This window comes from Triticum aestivum, chromosome 5B, assembly GCF_018294505.1.
Source record: "Triticum aestivum cultivar Chinese Spring chromosome 5B, IWGSC CS RefSeq v2.1, whole genome shotgun sequence".
Classification (NCBI taxonomy): Eukaryota; Viridiplantae; Streptophyta; class Magnoliopsida; order Poales; family Poaceae; genus Triticum; species Triticum aestivum.
In genome coordinates, this window is record NC_057807.1 from 549807063 (window position 1) to 549818474 (window position 11412).

At 49.1% G+C, this 11412-nt stretch overlaps 2 protein-coding genes across 5 annotated transcripts; both read left to right on the forward strand.

Moving 5' to 3' along the window:
• The first annotated feature begins 2120 nt into the window (after window positions 1–2120).
• LOC123115010 (uncharacterized) lies at window positions 2121–7712 on the forward strand. The gene is made up of 9 exons (XM_044536323.1): window positions 2121–2801; window positions 2897–3100; window positions 3425–3571; window positions 4141–4383; window positions 4507–4572; window positions 4705–4866; window positions 4957–5076; window positions 5816–5956; window positions 6599–7712. Exons 1-9 carry the CDS (start codon window positions 2157–2159, stop codon window positions 7628–7630), a joined length of 2760 nt encoding a protein of 919 aa, XP_044392258.1. The 5' UTR covers window positions 2121–2156; the 3' UTR covers window positions 7631–7712.
• LOC123113121 (uncharacterized) lies at window positions 2836–5620 on the forward strand. 4 transcript variants are annotated; one of them, XM_044534263.1, is made up of 7 exons: window positions 2841–3100; window positions 3211–3279; window positions 3425–3571; window positions 4141–4572; window positions 4705–4866; window positions 4957–5076; window positions 5291–5620. In XM_044534263.1, exons 4-7 carry the CDS (start codon window positions 4507–4509, stop codon window positions 5390–5392), a joined length of 450 nt encoding a protein of 149 aa, XP_044390198.1. In that variant the 5' UTR covers window positions 2841–3100; window positions 3211–3279; window positions 3425–3571; window positions 4141–4506; the 3' UTR covers window positions 5393–5620. The 4 variants fall into 4 exon arrangements, 1 of the variants encoding a protein (XP_044390198.1); XR_006455913.1 differs by having other exon boundaries at window positions 2842–3100; window positions 4141–4242; window positions 4370–4572; window positions 4705–5076; XR_006455916.1 differs by having other exon boundaries at window positions 2836–3100; window positions 4722–5076.
• Window positions 7713–11412: the final 3700 nt, after the last annotated feature.

The following is an 11412-nucleotide window of genomic DNA, read 5'->3' on the forward strand; positions in this document are numbered from 1 at the left end:
TTTTGATATTACCCTTCAGAAAAAATATGAAATAACTACTACAACAAAGTCAAAATAATGAAGTTTTCTAAGTAAGAATGAGTTAGTTGCATTGATATTACCCTTTAAGAAGAAATAAATTATTAAATAATCAAACAAGAACAAAATTTATACACAATATATACAAACAATTGTGCTTTCAATATTATGCAAGAATATGCATATGGTAGTGGAATTTAACAGAAAATATAATTATAATGAAACCGTACTATTTTAATACTATGTAAGAAATAAGCACATAATAGTGCATTTTTCACAGAATTAGAATTTATACACATATTATAAATTACTTACGTGTATTTGTTTTGTATTCACCCAACATCCAAAATATACCCATAAAAACCGACAAAAAACAGAAGCAAATACACACATAAACAACCTAATAAGAAAACACATAACGGGCTTCAGCCCAACAAGAAATCGGCTGACTCAAAATAGGAGTCAATCAAAAAACGTCCAGCCCAATACAGGACAGCACACACAATAGAAAAAAAAACAACTAGCACGCATCTTGAAGCAGCAATCAGCGGTTAATAAATTGACTGATCCAAAATGTAAAAGCCAGTCGGCTGATATGTAGCTAAGAGCATCTCCAACAGCCGCGCTATACTAGCGCCGCGCTGCAAATTAGTCGGTTTTAGCGCGCGCGCAACGCGGCGGGTCGCTCCAGCGGGCGCGCAAAAACCGCGCGCGCGCTAAAACGAGTTGGGCGCGCTAAAACGAGTTGGGCGCGCTGTCGGAAACACTGCCCCGCGCGGTGTATTTCGGGCGCCCGCTGCAGCACGCGGCACACACGAGCGCTCGCTCTCGCACTTCCTCTCCCGCTTCCACCCCCATCCGCGCCCTCCCGGCGACCGTTCAGGCGCTTCCCCGGCCTATCCCCGCGCCGCCGCGCTTCCCCCCCCCCCCCCCCCCCCCCCCGACTTGGATTTGGCATGCATTCTTTGGAATGCCTGGATCTTTGAATGACATAAATGTTGTCAACCGGTCACCACTGATGAATAAGATTGCAAACGGTGAGTTGCCACCTGTGCAGTTTGTAGCAAATGGTCGTACATACAATTATGGCTATTATCTAGCGGATGGCATCTATCCAAAGTGGCAAACCTTCATGAAGTCGTTGAAAAAGCCGGAAGGTAAGAAATATCTTGATTTCCACAATGCTCAGGCGGCGGCTAGAAAAGATGTGGAGAGAGCATTTGGGATTTTGCAAGCACAATTTGCTATTGTGAGAGGACCGGCTAGATTTTGGGATCAACAAATGCTTTGCTACATCATGCACAACATGATCATCGAGAATGAGCGTGGCCAAGATTTAGACTACTCACAGTATGAACTCTTTGAACATCCCGTGCGAGTGCGACGAAGGGCTGAAAGGGTGGGCCGTTTTATTGCCTCCTATCATGCCATTCGGCGTCCGGCAACGCACAATGAACTTCAGAATGATCTGATTGAAGAGTGGTGGGCATGGTATGAACGACAAAGAGTATCATGATTTCTGCATTATTTTGTTGTGTTTATTGCATTATTTGTTGTACTGAACGATAAACTATTTGTTTGAGTTGTAATGATAACGAAATTGAACTATTTATTGTTGATTTATTTAGTTTATTTGATCATTTTTGCTCTTCTTCTTTGAAATGTATATGTGGTTTGTGCGGCGCGCGCACGTTGTATTTTTGCGCTCTGCTGGAGCGGCGCGCGCGCGCTGCATTATAGCGCGGCTGCTGGAGCCAGCGCTGGCGGCCGCGCTAAACCAGTCGAAGCGCGCGCGGCAAACAGGATTTTTGCGCGCGGCGCTTACCGCGGCTGTTGGAGATGCTCTAAAGTGGTGAATATTTATATACCGACCAGTGTTCGTTGTCGTCACGGATAACGTGTGCAAATTAATCCGACATTTGAACCATGTGCTCCCGCCAGTTCTAGCAAAAATGGCTGACGTGTCCAACCGAGAGCATGTAGGAACTCCTTTGCACGGCCGGACACGGTTTTACAGTCCGACATTCAACGATTGTTCGTTCGTTGGCCTATATAAGCACATAGTATACTACTCCTATGTACGTACGTACGTTCGTCACCAACACATCGCCTGAATAGTACGTAAGTGCAAACGTACGATGGCAACCTCGCCGGCAAATTCCAGGATCAGGTCGTCGCACGGCGAACCGCCTCCGTCGCTGAACCAAGAGTTGATCGTCGACCAGATCCTCACGCGACTGCCGGTGGCCGCAGCCGTGCGCTGCAGATCGGTCTGCCGGGCGTGGAATGCGGCCCTCGCCTCCGACCACTTCGTCGCTGCGCACGCAACCAGAGCAGCAGCCGCGCGCCACCCCGAGATCGTCTTCTTCTCGCCGACAGAGAAGGGCGGCGCCACGTCCTTCTACGCGTGCTCGCTTCCCGTGGACGGGGGCGCGCCGCCTACCGCCGCCGCACGCAAGCTGCTCAGCGTGGGCAACCTCGCCGGCGAGTACCTGGTACTGACCGGCAAGCCGTGCCGTGGCCTGACGCTCGTCTTCGACGTCCGGTTGTCCGAGTACCACGTGTTGAACCTCTCCACCGGCGAGCATGTATCCCTGCCGCCGTGCGAGACGGCGGAGGAGATAACACCGAAAATATATTTTAGAGCAGGTGCGCCCCGGCCCGCTTATCTGGTGCGTACATACACCTCGCGATATGTGCCAGCCGCTACCGTAAGATCGCCAGGCCACGGTTATATCGATCGGGTTAGCAGGTCCTTCGTCCGTGATCTCGCCTACTACACAGCGTAGGGTACTGTTCATCAGCTAGAAACGAGACAAACAGCTATGGGACACGGCCCGTGACTCTGGTCTATATGCGCCCCCCCTTGTATCTCTAGGAGCAGGCTAGCCGGCGGGGGAGGGGGATTCAGCAGGGGCAGAGCGGCCGAGGGAACCCGATCCTGAGCGAGACGCAGGAGGTTCTGGTGCGGCGAGGAGGCACCGGGACGGGCGGGCCGCCGGGGAAATCCAGCGCCAGGCGGCAGCGGGCACCGCCGCCCTTGACATCTCGCCCAGCCGGCCATTGCACGGATCTATCGAAGGTAAATACCTCACTTCAGCCGGTCGCATGGTTTCTCTGGTTGTCGGGATGTACTTTGCCATTGGGCGCATAGCAGGATGGTGGTCATTCATGGATCTATTTGCGCTGCAGGCCAGATTGGAAACAGGGTTGGGGCAGCAATAGATCTCAGGTGTTCATCTGTAATCCGTCATCATGCAGGTAAGATGGCAGGCTGGCTTGATCTGTATTTATCGAACGGGGTTGGGGCACATTTAGTCTGGCTGTCTTGACTAGTCTTGGTAAGGTGGATCGAATGGACATATTAGCTGATATGTTCCTATTGTGGATGAATCAATGTTTACAGTTAGGCTTTTGGGGTGTATGGGACGGGCCAAGGTGCAAGTGGGCACCGGCACAAGTTTCGTCACCGGGGAAATCCAGCGTCGGGGCACAGCGCGCACCGCCTGGCAAGACACACCGCGCCGTCGGCCATTGGACGGATTCAACACAGGTAAATATGTGATTTCTGGAATGCGCATAGGCCCTTTTGCTGTCGGGATGTAGTTTATCTTGGAGTACTACACCCACTTCGTTGTTTGGTTTTGGGCGCATATCAGAAGGGTGATTAGCCCTGGATGTCTTTGTTCACACGACAAACTAGGAACGTGGTCCGGACAGCAATATTTGTCAGGTATTCATATTTCTGATGCTTAGCTTGCAGGTAAAATGACATGCAGACTTGCTCTTGTTTTTCGTTTTGTTCTTCTGGAAAGGGGCCTGGGGATGCAGATGTCATGGGCATTATGTCAGATGTCTAGTTGGATATTTTTTTTGGTTTTGTTATTGGGGATGCGGATGCTCATGACCTTCGCTGTATGGACGAATCTTGGCAAGGTGGCATGTTGAGCTGATAGTACAGACGAGCTGATATGTTGCAGAGTGCATGAATCCATTTATAGAGTCAGCTATTTTTAGTTCATGGGATGTGCAACATATAAATTTGCAAACCGTCAGTGTATTCCCAACGATTGTTTTTCATTTTAGAAGAGTTGTACATTAATCATGGCTCTGATTATGCAGAATTACAGCAAGCTTAACAAGCTGGCCACGATCCTGGAAGAAGATGAGTCAGACAGGGGCGACGGGCATAACGGTCCTACTTTCAGATGTTCAGTGCAGAAGGTTTACTCCGTTATCTCACAGTTTGACCAGCAGAAACGAGACATCATTACATCTAAGGGTTGGGGTGGCACTTTATCCATGCCACTAATCGGCAAGCTAAGCATCAGACATATGGTATGGCTTTTAGGGATGGTGGATGAGGTCAGACACTGGATAGGAGCGAGACTGTATTTTCGTACTTGCGAGCTTGTTTGGGGATAGAGAATAAGGAGATAAGAAGTTTGAAGAGTATACAGTCCATACTTGTGTGCTGTCGCTGTGAAGATGAAGCAAGACATTCGCAAGAAAACCACCGTGTCAAACATAACAGGATGTTTGCTTTTCTTACAGGTACAGACTTTTCTACTACCGCATTATTTCCAAGGCGCATGTTCATTCCACGCTATGGATACAATCTATGTAATTGACAAATGAGCTAGTTTTCATCACTGAATACTGTCTTGTATTCTGATTTTTCACCAGGTGTTCTATCTACACAGCATCGATCTGGGGGAGATAAGCATGGCACATGATGTGTTCCCCAGAATAAAAGTTTTCACAGCAGATAAAATTAGAGCCATGATTAATGCCGACAAACCGATGGATTCAATGAGGAACAGAGATTTCATTTTTGGCATTTCAACGGTTAGTGTCCATCCTGTCCCAGATAGGATTCATTTTAACACTGCCTCTTGAAAGAGATGCGCTGTCATCGACTTTGCATATGTTTTTCAGCCAACAGATGCAGCTGGTTCAGCATATTCCGGGGCAGATGACGGCTTTATCGCACAGCAACAAGGGGATGCTTGGGCATGTGCATCAAAGATATGTGATTCTTTGAGCTTGTCACATCAGGTGAAACTCCCAAATGTATTGTTTTTTCACACAACAGCAGCGCGTCTTCAAAACGACAACCCTTTTAAGTGTTATCATTCGTATCTGAATCCATATGATTAATCGTCATGCAGACCAAGATTAAGATATATAATGGATCATTATTAGTGTTAATTTTATTATTTTCTTTTTCTAACAGTTAATTGATTGATGATACTTTCACTTTCATATCCAGGTTGATGACAGATGTTTGGCGCCATATATGACATTTTGCATCTCAAGGGGAACAATGCAAGGAGGCCGCATCAATTTTTTGAGTCTGTCGATGAATGAATAAGAGTGCAAAGCCGAGTAACGACAGGATGCTTGTTTTGGGCGCAAGCGTTGTATGATAATGATTTGGGTTGGCTATGAAGACTGATTTCTTCTGTCGTCAACCCATGTAACGAACTTAATGTCAGGTACAACTGCGGTTCTCGGACATAACCAATATCGTATTTGTTGGTAGGGATATCAAGTTATGAATGAACGGTTGTAGATTTACAAGTTGAAAGTACTTTTGCAATTGGTCCGTGTACGAAATGTGCGATGACATGTAGACCAACAACTGTGTATCCATAAATCAGACAAATTGTGATCACGGTAAGTATATCATGCTAAAACATGTACCTGGCACATGGGAATTGTCGGACGTATCACCAGCCGCTCACCATGGGTTTGGCAACACCCAAGTTGAATAATGTGCCTAGCACATTTGCAGATGGCACAGCTGCAGATGTCTGGCAGTCATGTGACCGTGGAGTATGGTACCGTCACGTGCCATGTACAAGGCACAAGACAGCCGGGCGCCATGTACAAGGCACAGGATGCAGACGCGCGGAGGGTTTTCAACTCTGAAATGGCACGTGCGAGGCACATGAACTACTTGCATGTGCCAGGCACACTGAAGATGGATAAACTTACTTAGAGTATGGCGCGATATCCTGGATGTCTGGACGCCACGATAGATCCGACCCCGACCACCCTCCATCGATCGACCTGACTGCGGAGGACGGGTCGCCGGCGGCTTGGTTGGTGGATCTGTGCTCCGGCTCAGAAACAAGAAGGAGAGGGGAATCTTAAGAAATCGACTATAACGCATCTCGGACGAGCGTTGCGATTAGTACACCAGTATCCAGTCTTGATATGTACTCCCTCCGTTCCAAAATAGATGACCCAACTTTATACTAACTTTAGTAGAAAGTTGAATCATCTATTTTGGAACGGAGGGAGTACCTGCAGTCGGCCGCCGGGGAGGTTCCCGGTGCGGCGAGCGCCGGCGCCATTGACTCGCCTCCTTGCACCCGATCCATTACAGCGAGGAGTTGGGAGACCGAGCAGAGCGCTGTATAGGGGAGAGAAATCAGCCGTGCTCACGGCCCGCGTCGGTATGCAAGGGGGCGGGTAGAGACAAAAAAATACAGAGGATACGGTGGAGCTGTTACCCTACGACGACAGGAACCGTGACAGAAGTCTGACACGGTAATACGTCCTCTAAATCACTATCCTGCGGTGGGCATCTCGAGGGAAAGCGGGTCGCTTCGACCGCTACGATAACGCGGCCCCGGTGCAGCTGTTTCAAAAATCCGCGTCCGAGATAACACCGGTGGTTCCAAAGCTCATGCAGGTCAAACGGCTTCCTCTGGAGCTCTCCAGCACCGGCCTCGGCTTCGACCCGGCGACCGGCCAGCACAAGGTGGTCAGGCTCTTCAGGAACATCTTCGGGCAGCAGAAGTGCGAGGTGTGCTCGCTTACGGCGTCCGGCGAGTGGCGCTGGCGGCGCTGCGCCGGCGGTGACGCGCCGCCAAGGTTCGCGTGCTACGTCGACGGCAGGCCTCCCGTGGCCCTCGACGGATCCCTCTACTGGCTGCTGCACCGGCGAACCTGCGCCGACGACGGCAGCGCCAGCTGGGACCCGCAGCAGGACGCGCCCATCCTGTCGCTCTCCGTCGGCGCCGAGCGGTTCGGGTGGGTGCGCACGCCGCCGCGGCTGGCGTCACGCATCCGGCACCTCACCAACCTCGACGGCGCCCTCTGCGCCGTCGTGCACGACCGCCTCGTCGACGACGTGCTCCTGCTCGTCACGTGGAGTCCGTCGTCGCCATCGTGGTCTGCGCGCTGCCGCGTCGACGTGGGCAGCCTGCCCCGGCCGATCCGCGACGAGCTCAGCGGGGAGCGGGAGATCGTCCCGCTGTGCAGCGTGAAGAAGAAGGTCCTGCTGGCGACGAGCCGGCACAAGGTGTACGCCTACGACACGGAGCAAGGCGGCGCCGAGGAGGTGTTCGACATGAACCGCTTTGTCGACGTGCCGCCCCACAACAGCGAGTCACGGCTGTTCGTCAACGTTGGACTCCACGAGGAACGCATCGGCCCGAAGTTGGCGGGTGACCACTGGCTACAGGTGAAGCGGGGACGAGACATGGTGCTCGGCAAGCGGGAGGCGTCGTCGTCGGTGTACCATCTAGAACATCGGGAGGAGGACGAGGAATTTCACAGGACGAGAGAAGTGATCATGGACCTTGCATTTCCAGCGTAGGGGTCTTCCTGCCTGCCATCTAGCTTTTGGACGACGACTGCAGCTCCAGGGCGCTGGTCTTTAGGGGCACGTGCACGAAGACTTCCCGGCTGCCATCGATAAGGTCATGCCGGCTCCGGTATGGGAGCAGCGATAGCGGTGCGTACGCGGTTCGTTCTGACGGCAGTAGTGGTCGTTCGGTGTTCTCAGAATCTTGATATAATTTTTATTATGTTTGAGTGTCATTGTACTTCTGATGAACTTTGATAATAGATCCGAACCACCTTCGCAAAAGAAAACCCCATTAATCATGAGCAGGTTAGTTTGAAATAAAGTTTGTCGAAACATATCCAAGTGAGTTCGTCACTTTTTGCCTTTTTCTCCTTTTCCATGCACTACGACGATAATTTCAACATTTTTCAGATTTTCCATCAAAATAATAATTTTTGTTCAATAATTTTATTTTCTTTAGCTAATTTAGTATTCATGTAAGATGTTAATAGAGCATCTTTAGCTCTTTCTAAACTTAACTCCCAATAATTTGTGTGTATTGGTGGGATGAAAGCTAACCTATCCCCTAAATCTAACACTTAAATAATTATTTGCTAAATTGTTACTTGATCCCTTTCATCTGTGTGTGTGAGAGAGAGAGGGGCATGAGCGCATCGAGGAGGCCCTACCTGTGTAAATTTTCTCATGTGCACCACTAAAATATCCGATTCATGCACTACGCTTAGATAGATATTATCGGGAAAATACCACGACAATTGACGCGTCAGGTAGGGCTTGCGCATGATGTCTTCTGATCTACTCTCCATCGAGTTTGTTCTGGGCCAAAGCTTTCACTTCGAAACTCTAGACTTCACTGGTGATGTGGACAAGCATCTCACCTTCACCGCTGCGCCTTCTCGTTCGGAGCCCTAACCAAAAAACTTGATGCCATGCATATCTGCGACATGGTTTCCGCTAGTCTGTGGGATTGTCTCCCGAGTAACACTGGGTCTCGGCTGCGACCCAGGGCGGAGGATACAGCAAGCTCTGGCTCTATGGGCCCCCCTCGTCCAAGGAGTTTTCATGGTGACGCCAAGTAGGTCGGGAACACCCACTTGGAAAGCTGGTTTCATCACACCACGTAGTAAAATTGCTCAACACACCTCTCACCGGCATCTCTGATGCCGAGAAGGCTTTATAGGAGACCCGCAAGGCTTTCGAAGCCAAATGGAACCATCTCGAAACCGAGAGGGTGCCTCTCGGTGCTAGAGAGTTGAAGTTACATAAACACCATTGAGCATAATTGACGTATGCACCCACGACGGGGGACGTTGGAAAAGTGTAGGACTGAAAGTATGTCTAAATGTGGGTGATTAGACTACCTGCCAAATAAATACTACTTCTTTTTCCCAATTTTATTTCTTGGCAGACTTTAGCAATTCTAAGGAAGTCTAGTAACATCTTAATCATAGGCAATGAAAAGTAAAGACATTGCAAGTGATTGTAAGAAGAGGATGCGTCTGGAGACATGCAAACGTTATGGTCACACGACAAATTTTGACTCACGATTCCAATTGGTGGTGCCATCATACGTCCATATTGATGGAGGCTTCAATCTCAAGGGTTAATGGTCTCAAGGATAACGGTTGTGAGATTCCACGGAGAAATTGAGTCCACGAAGGGCTCCACCCAAGGATCCACGAAAAAGCAATCTTGCCTATCCCATCATAACCCACACCCACGAAGGACTAGCCATACTTGAGGTAGATCTTCACACTAGGCGATCTTCTTGCGCTCACAAACTTCTTGCCATTGTCCCTCTCTCATCTGTGAATTTTTTTCCCATCAACTAGTACATCCTGTTGCATCTTCTCCAAACAATTTCTTTTAAATTGTTGAGAGCAAGCCCATCCAGCTATGAATTTTCTAATTCCACCTTCTCGAATTACCTACCCTATGTGGTTGCAAGGTTGAAGAGCGGCTACGGAAAATCGCATGATTTATCCTAAAAAACCTCCCTCCCTATCCCATCAATTCTCCCTGGTTGCTCCTCTCTCCAGAACAACATGAAGGATCTCACTTTTTCACGGAGCAGCAACTGCTCTCCTCTTCCTTTGAGGTTGTGCCAGTGGCGCTTCTGGAAAGAAAAAGCAATTTTCGATGCAGTTCTTCTGCGACATGACCGTGGCAACGATGCTTGCCGAAGCGCTGGGCTGCGACTTTGTCGAGGCACATAATTACCATCCAGGGCAAAAACTAAGAAACATTTTTTCCAAAGGTCACTCTCACCTTGTAGGTTGCCTGCGTCACTTGTCGCAACCTCTGAGTTTTTTTTCCGTCGATCTGTTTATTCAAAACGTTTCATTTCTTAAACCGTGTGTTCAAATCTCGAACCGTTTTCACCGTTGTATTCCTCGCATCGTCATCTTTAAAAATAGACCCATGTTGATAGGTTTGACGAACTTTTTTTTCAACAAAAAGAAAAACAAATCAGGAGCACATTTTTTTCCTTTGGCATGACTGTGCCTCTTGCGGAAGCAAATTCGTGCCTCCATGAGAAATAAAATCAGTGCCTCTCGCGGAAGGGGAAAACATGTTTTTTTCCGTTTCTGAGAGGCACGGCCGTGTCTCTCATGGAAGAAAAAATAAATAAGAAAACACGTTTTTCTGTTTCCGAGAGGCATGGCCGTGCTTTTCGCGGAAGCAAAAAAAAGCATGTTTTTCGTACATGTTTTTCAAATTTTTTTGTCCAAAAACTAAGGAAGACTGATGGAAAACCGAAAAGACAAAAGAACCAAAATAAACATCTAAAAAGCCAAAAACCCGTGCAACAAAATAAAAATAATCAAAAAAAGCGCCTAGAACGCGACACATGATGGCGGCTGAGAGCACGCCAAGTGGTGCGCCCTTAACCCACCCTAGGTGACCGTTATACGGTTCCCGAAGGAGTACTCCTTCGTTAGTTGCTCCCGGACAAAGACGTATTTTGGAGCGTTGGGCCGCAACTTTGAATACAAAAAATTGCTTAAGATTATTATTTACGTGAGACTATGTGGGATGTAGAATGCCCACTGTTCCCGCCAAAAAAATATATGGGCATATGCGGGCCTCCCACTTATACGATGCGACGGATGTGGGCAGACACGGGCTTCCGCGGAACATCCCACTTGCAGCCTTAGTTTCAGGTCCTTCCGTTCTTAAATATAAGTCTTTTTAAAGATATCGGTATCGACTACATACGAAGCAAAATGACTGAATCTACACTCTAAACTACATCTATATACATCCCTATGTGGTTCATATTGAAATCTCTAGAAAGATTTATATTTAGAAATGGAGAGAGTAGTGTATTTTTTTAAACAAATTGCCAGGTTTAAAAATATACTCCTATATAATCGCCAGGTTTTTTTTTTGGGAAGGGATAAAATTGCCAGGTATGTTGTTGAAGCAGTTGCACCTCACCCAGCGCCCTCTTTCTAGGACTCCTCGGGCCCAATTCAAGTCCAGACGGCCCGGCCCGGCCTCCTCCTGTCTCGTCTCCCCCAGTCACATCACAGTCACACCGGCCAAGCCAGAGAGCGGCGGCGAGGGGAGGAGAACGGCGGCGCGGCTAGGTGATCTCCACCCAACCAAAGAGACGGGCGCGCCAGATCCTCCGCGTTCTCCCGTTCGGGAACGACGCAGGCGGAGAGCTCTCTCCCACGAGCCTCGTCCCGTCCGTTCCAGGCGCGGCGGCTGAGGCAAGGTCCCCGGACCGGACGGGCTGTGGGTTGATCTCCGCCGGACAAGCGCTCTGACCCCTAGTTTCTCTC

What these genes read in the sequence shown, in the direction of transcription:
- LOC123115010 (XM_044536323.1), top strand. Translation starts at nt 2,157, where the DNA reads ATGGCAACCTCGCCGGCAAATTCCAGGATCAGGTCGTCGCACGGCGAA. An exon ending in TTTTAGGGATGGTGGATGAG is followed by an intron (nt 4,384 to 4,506) that starts GTCAGACACTGG and finishes GTCGCTGTGAAG; the next exon opens with ATGAAGCAAGACATTCGCAA. An exon ending in GATGTTTGCTTTTCTTACAG is followed by an intron (nt 4,573 to 4,704) that starts GTACAGACTTTT and finishes ATTTTTCACCAG; the next exon opens with GTGTTCTATCTACACAGCAT.
- LOC123113121 (XM_044534263.1), top strand. Translation starts at nt 4,507, where the DNA reads ATGAAGCAAGACATTCGCAAGAAAACCACCGTGTCAAACATAACAGGA. An exon ending in GATGTTTGCTTTTCTTACAG is followed by an intron (nt 4,573 to 4,704) that starts GTACAGACTTTT and finishes ATTTTTCACCAG; the next exon opens with GTGTTCTATCTACACAGCAT. An exon ending in TCATTTTTGGCATTTCAACG is followed by an intron (nt 4,867 to 4,956) that starts GTTAGTGTCCAT and finishes TATGTTTTTCAG; the next exon opens with CCAACAGATGCAGCTGGTTC.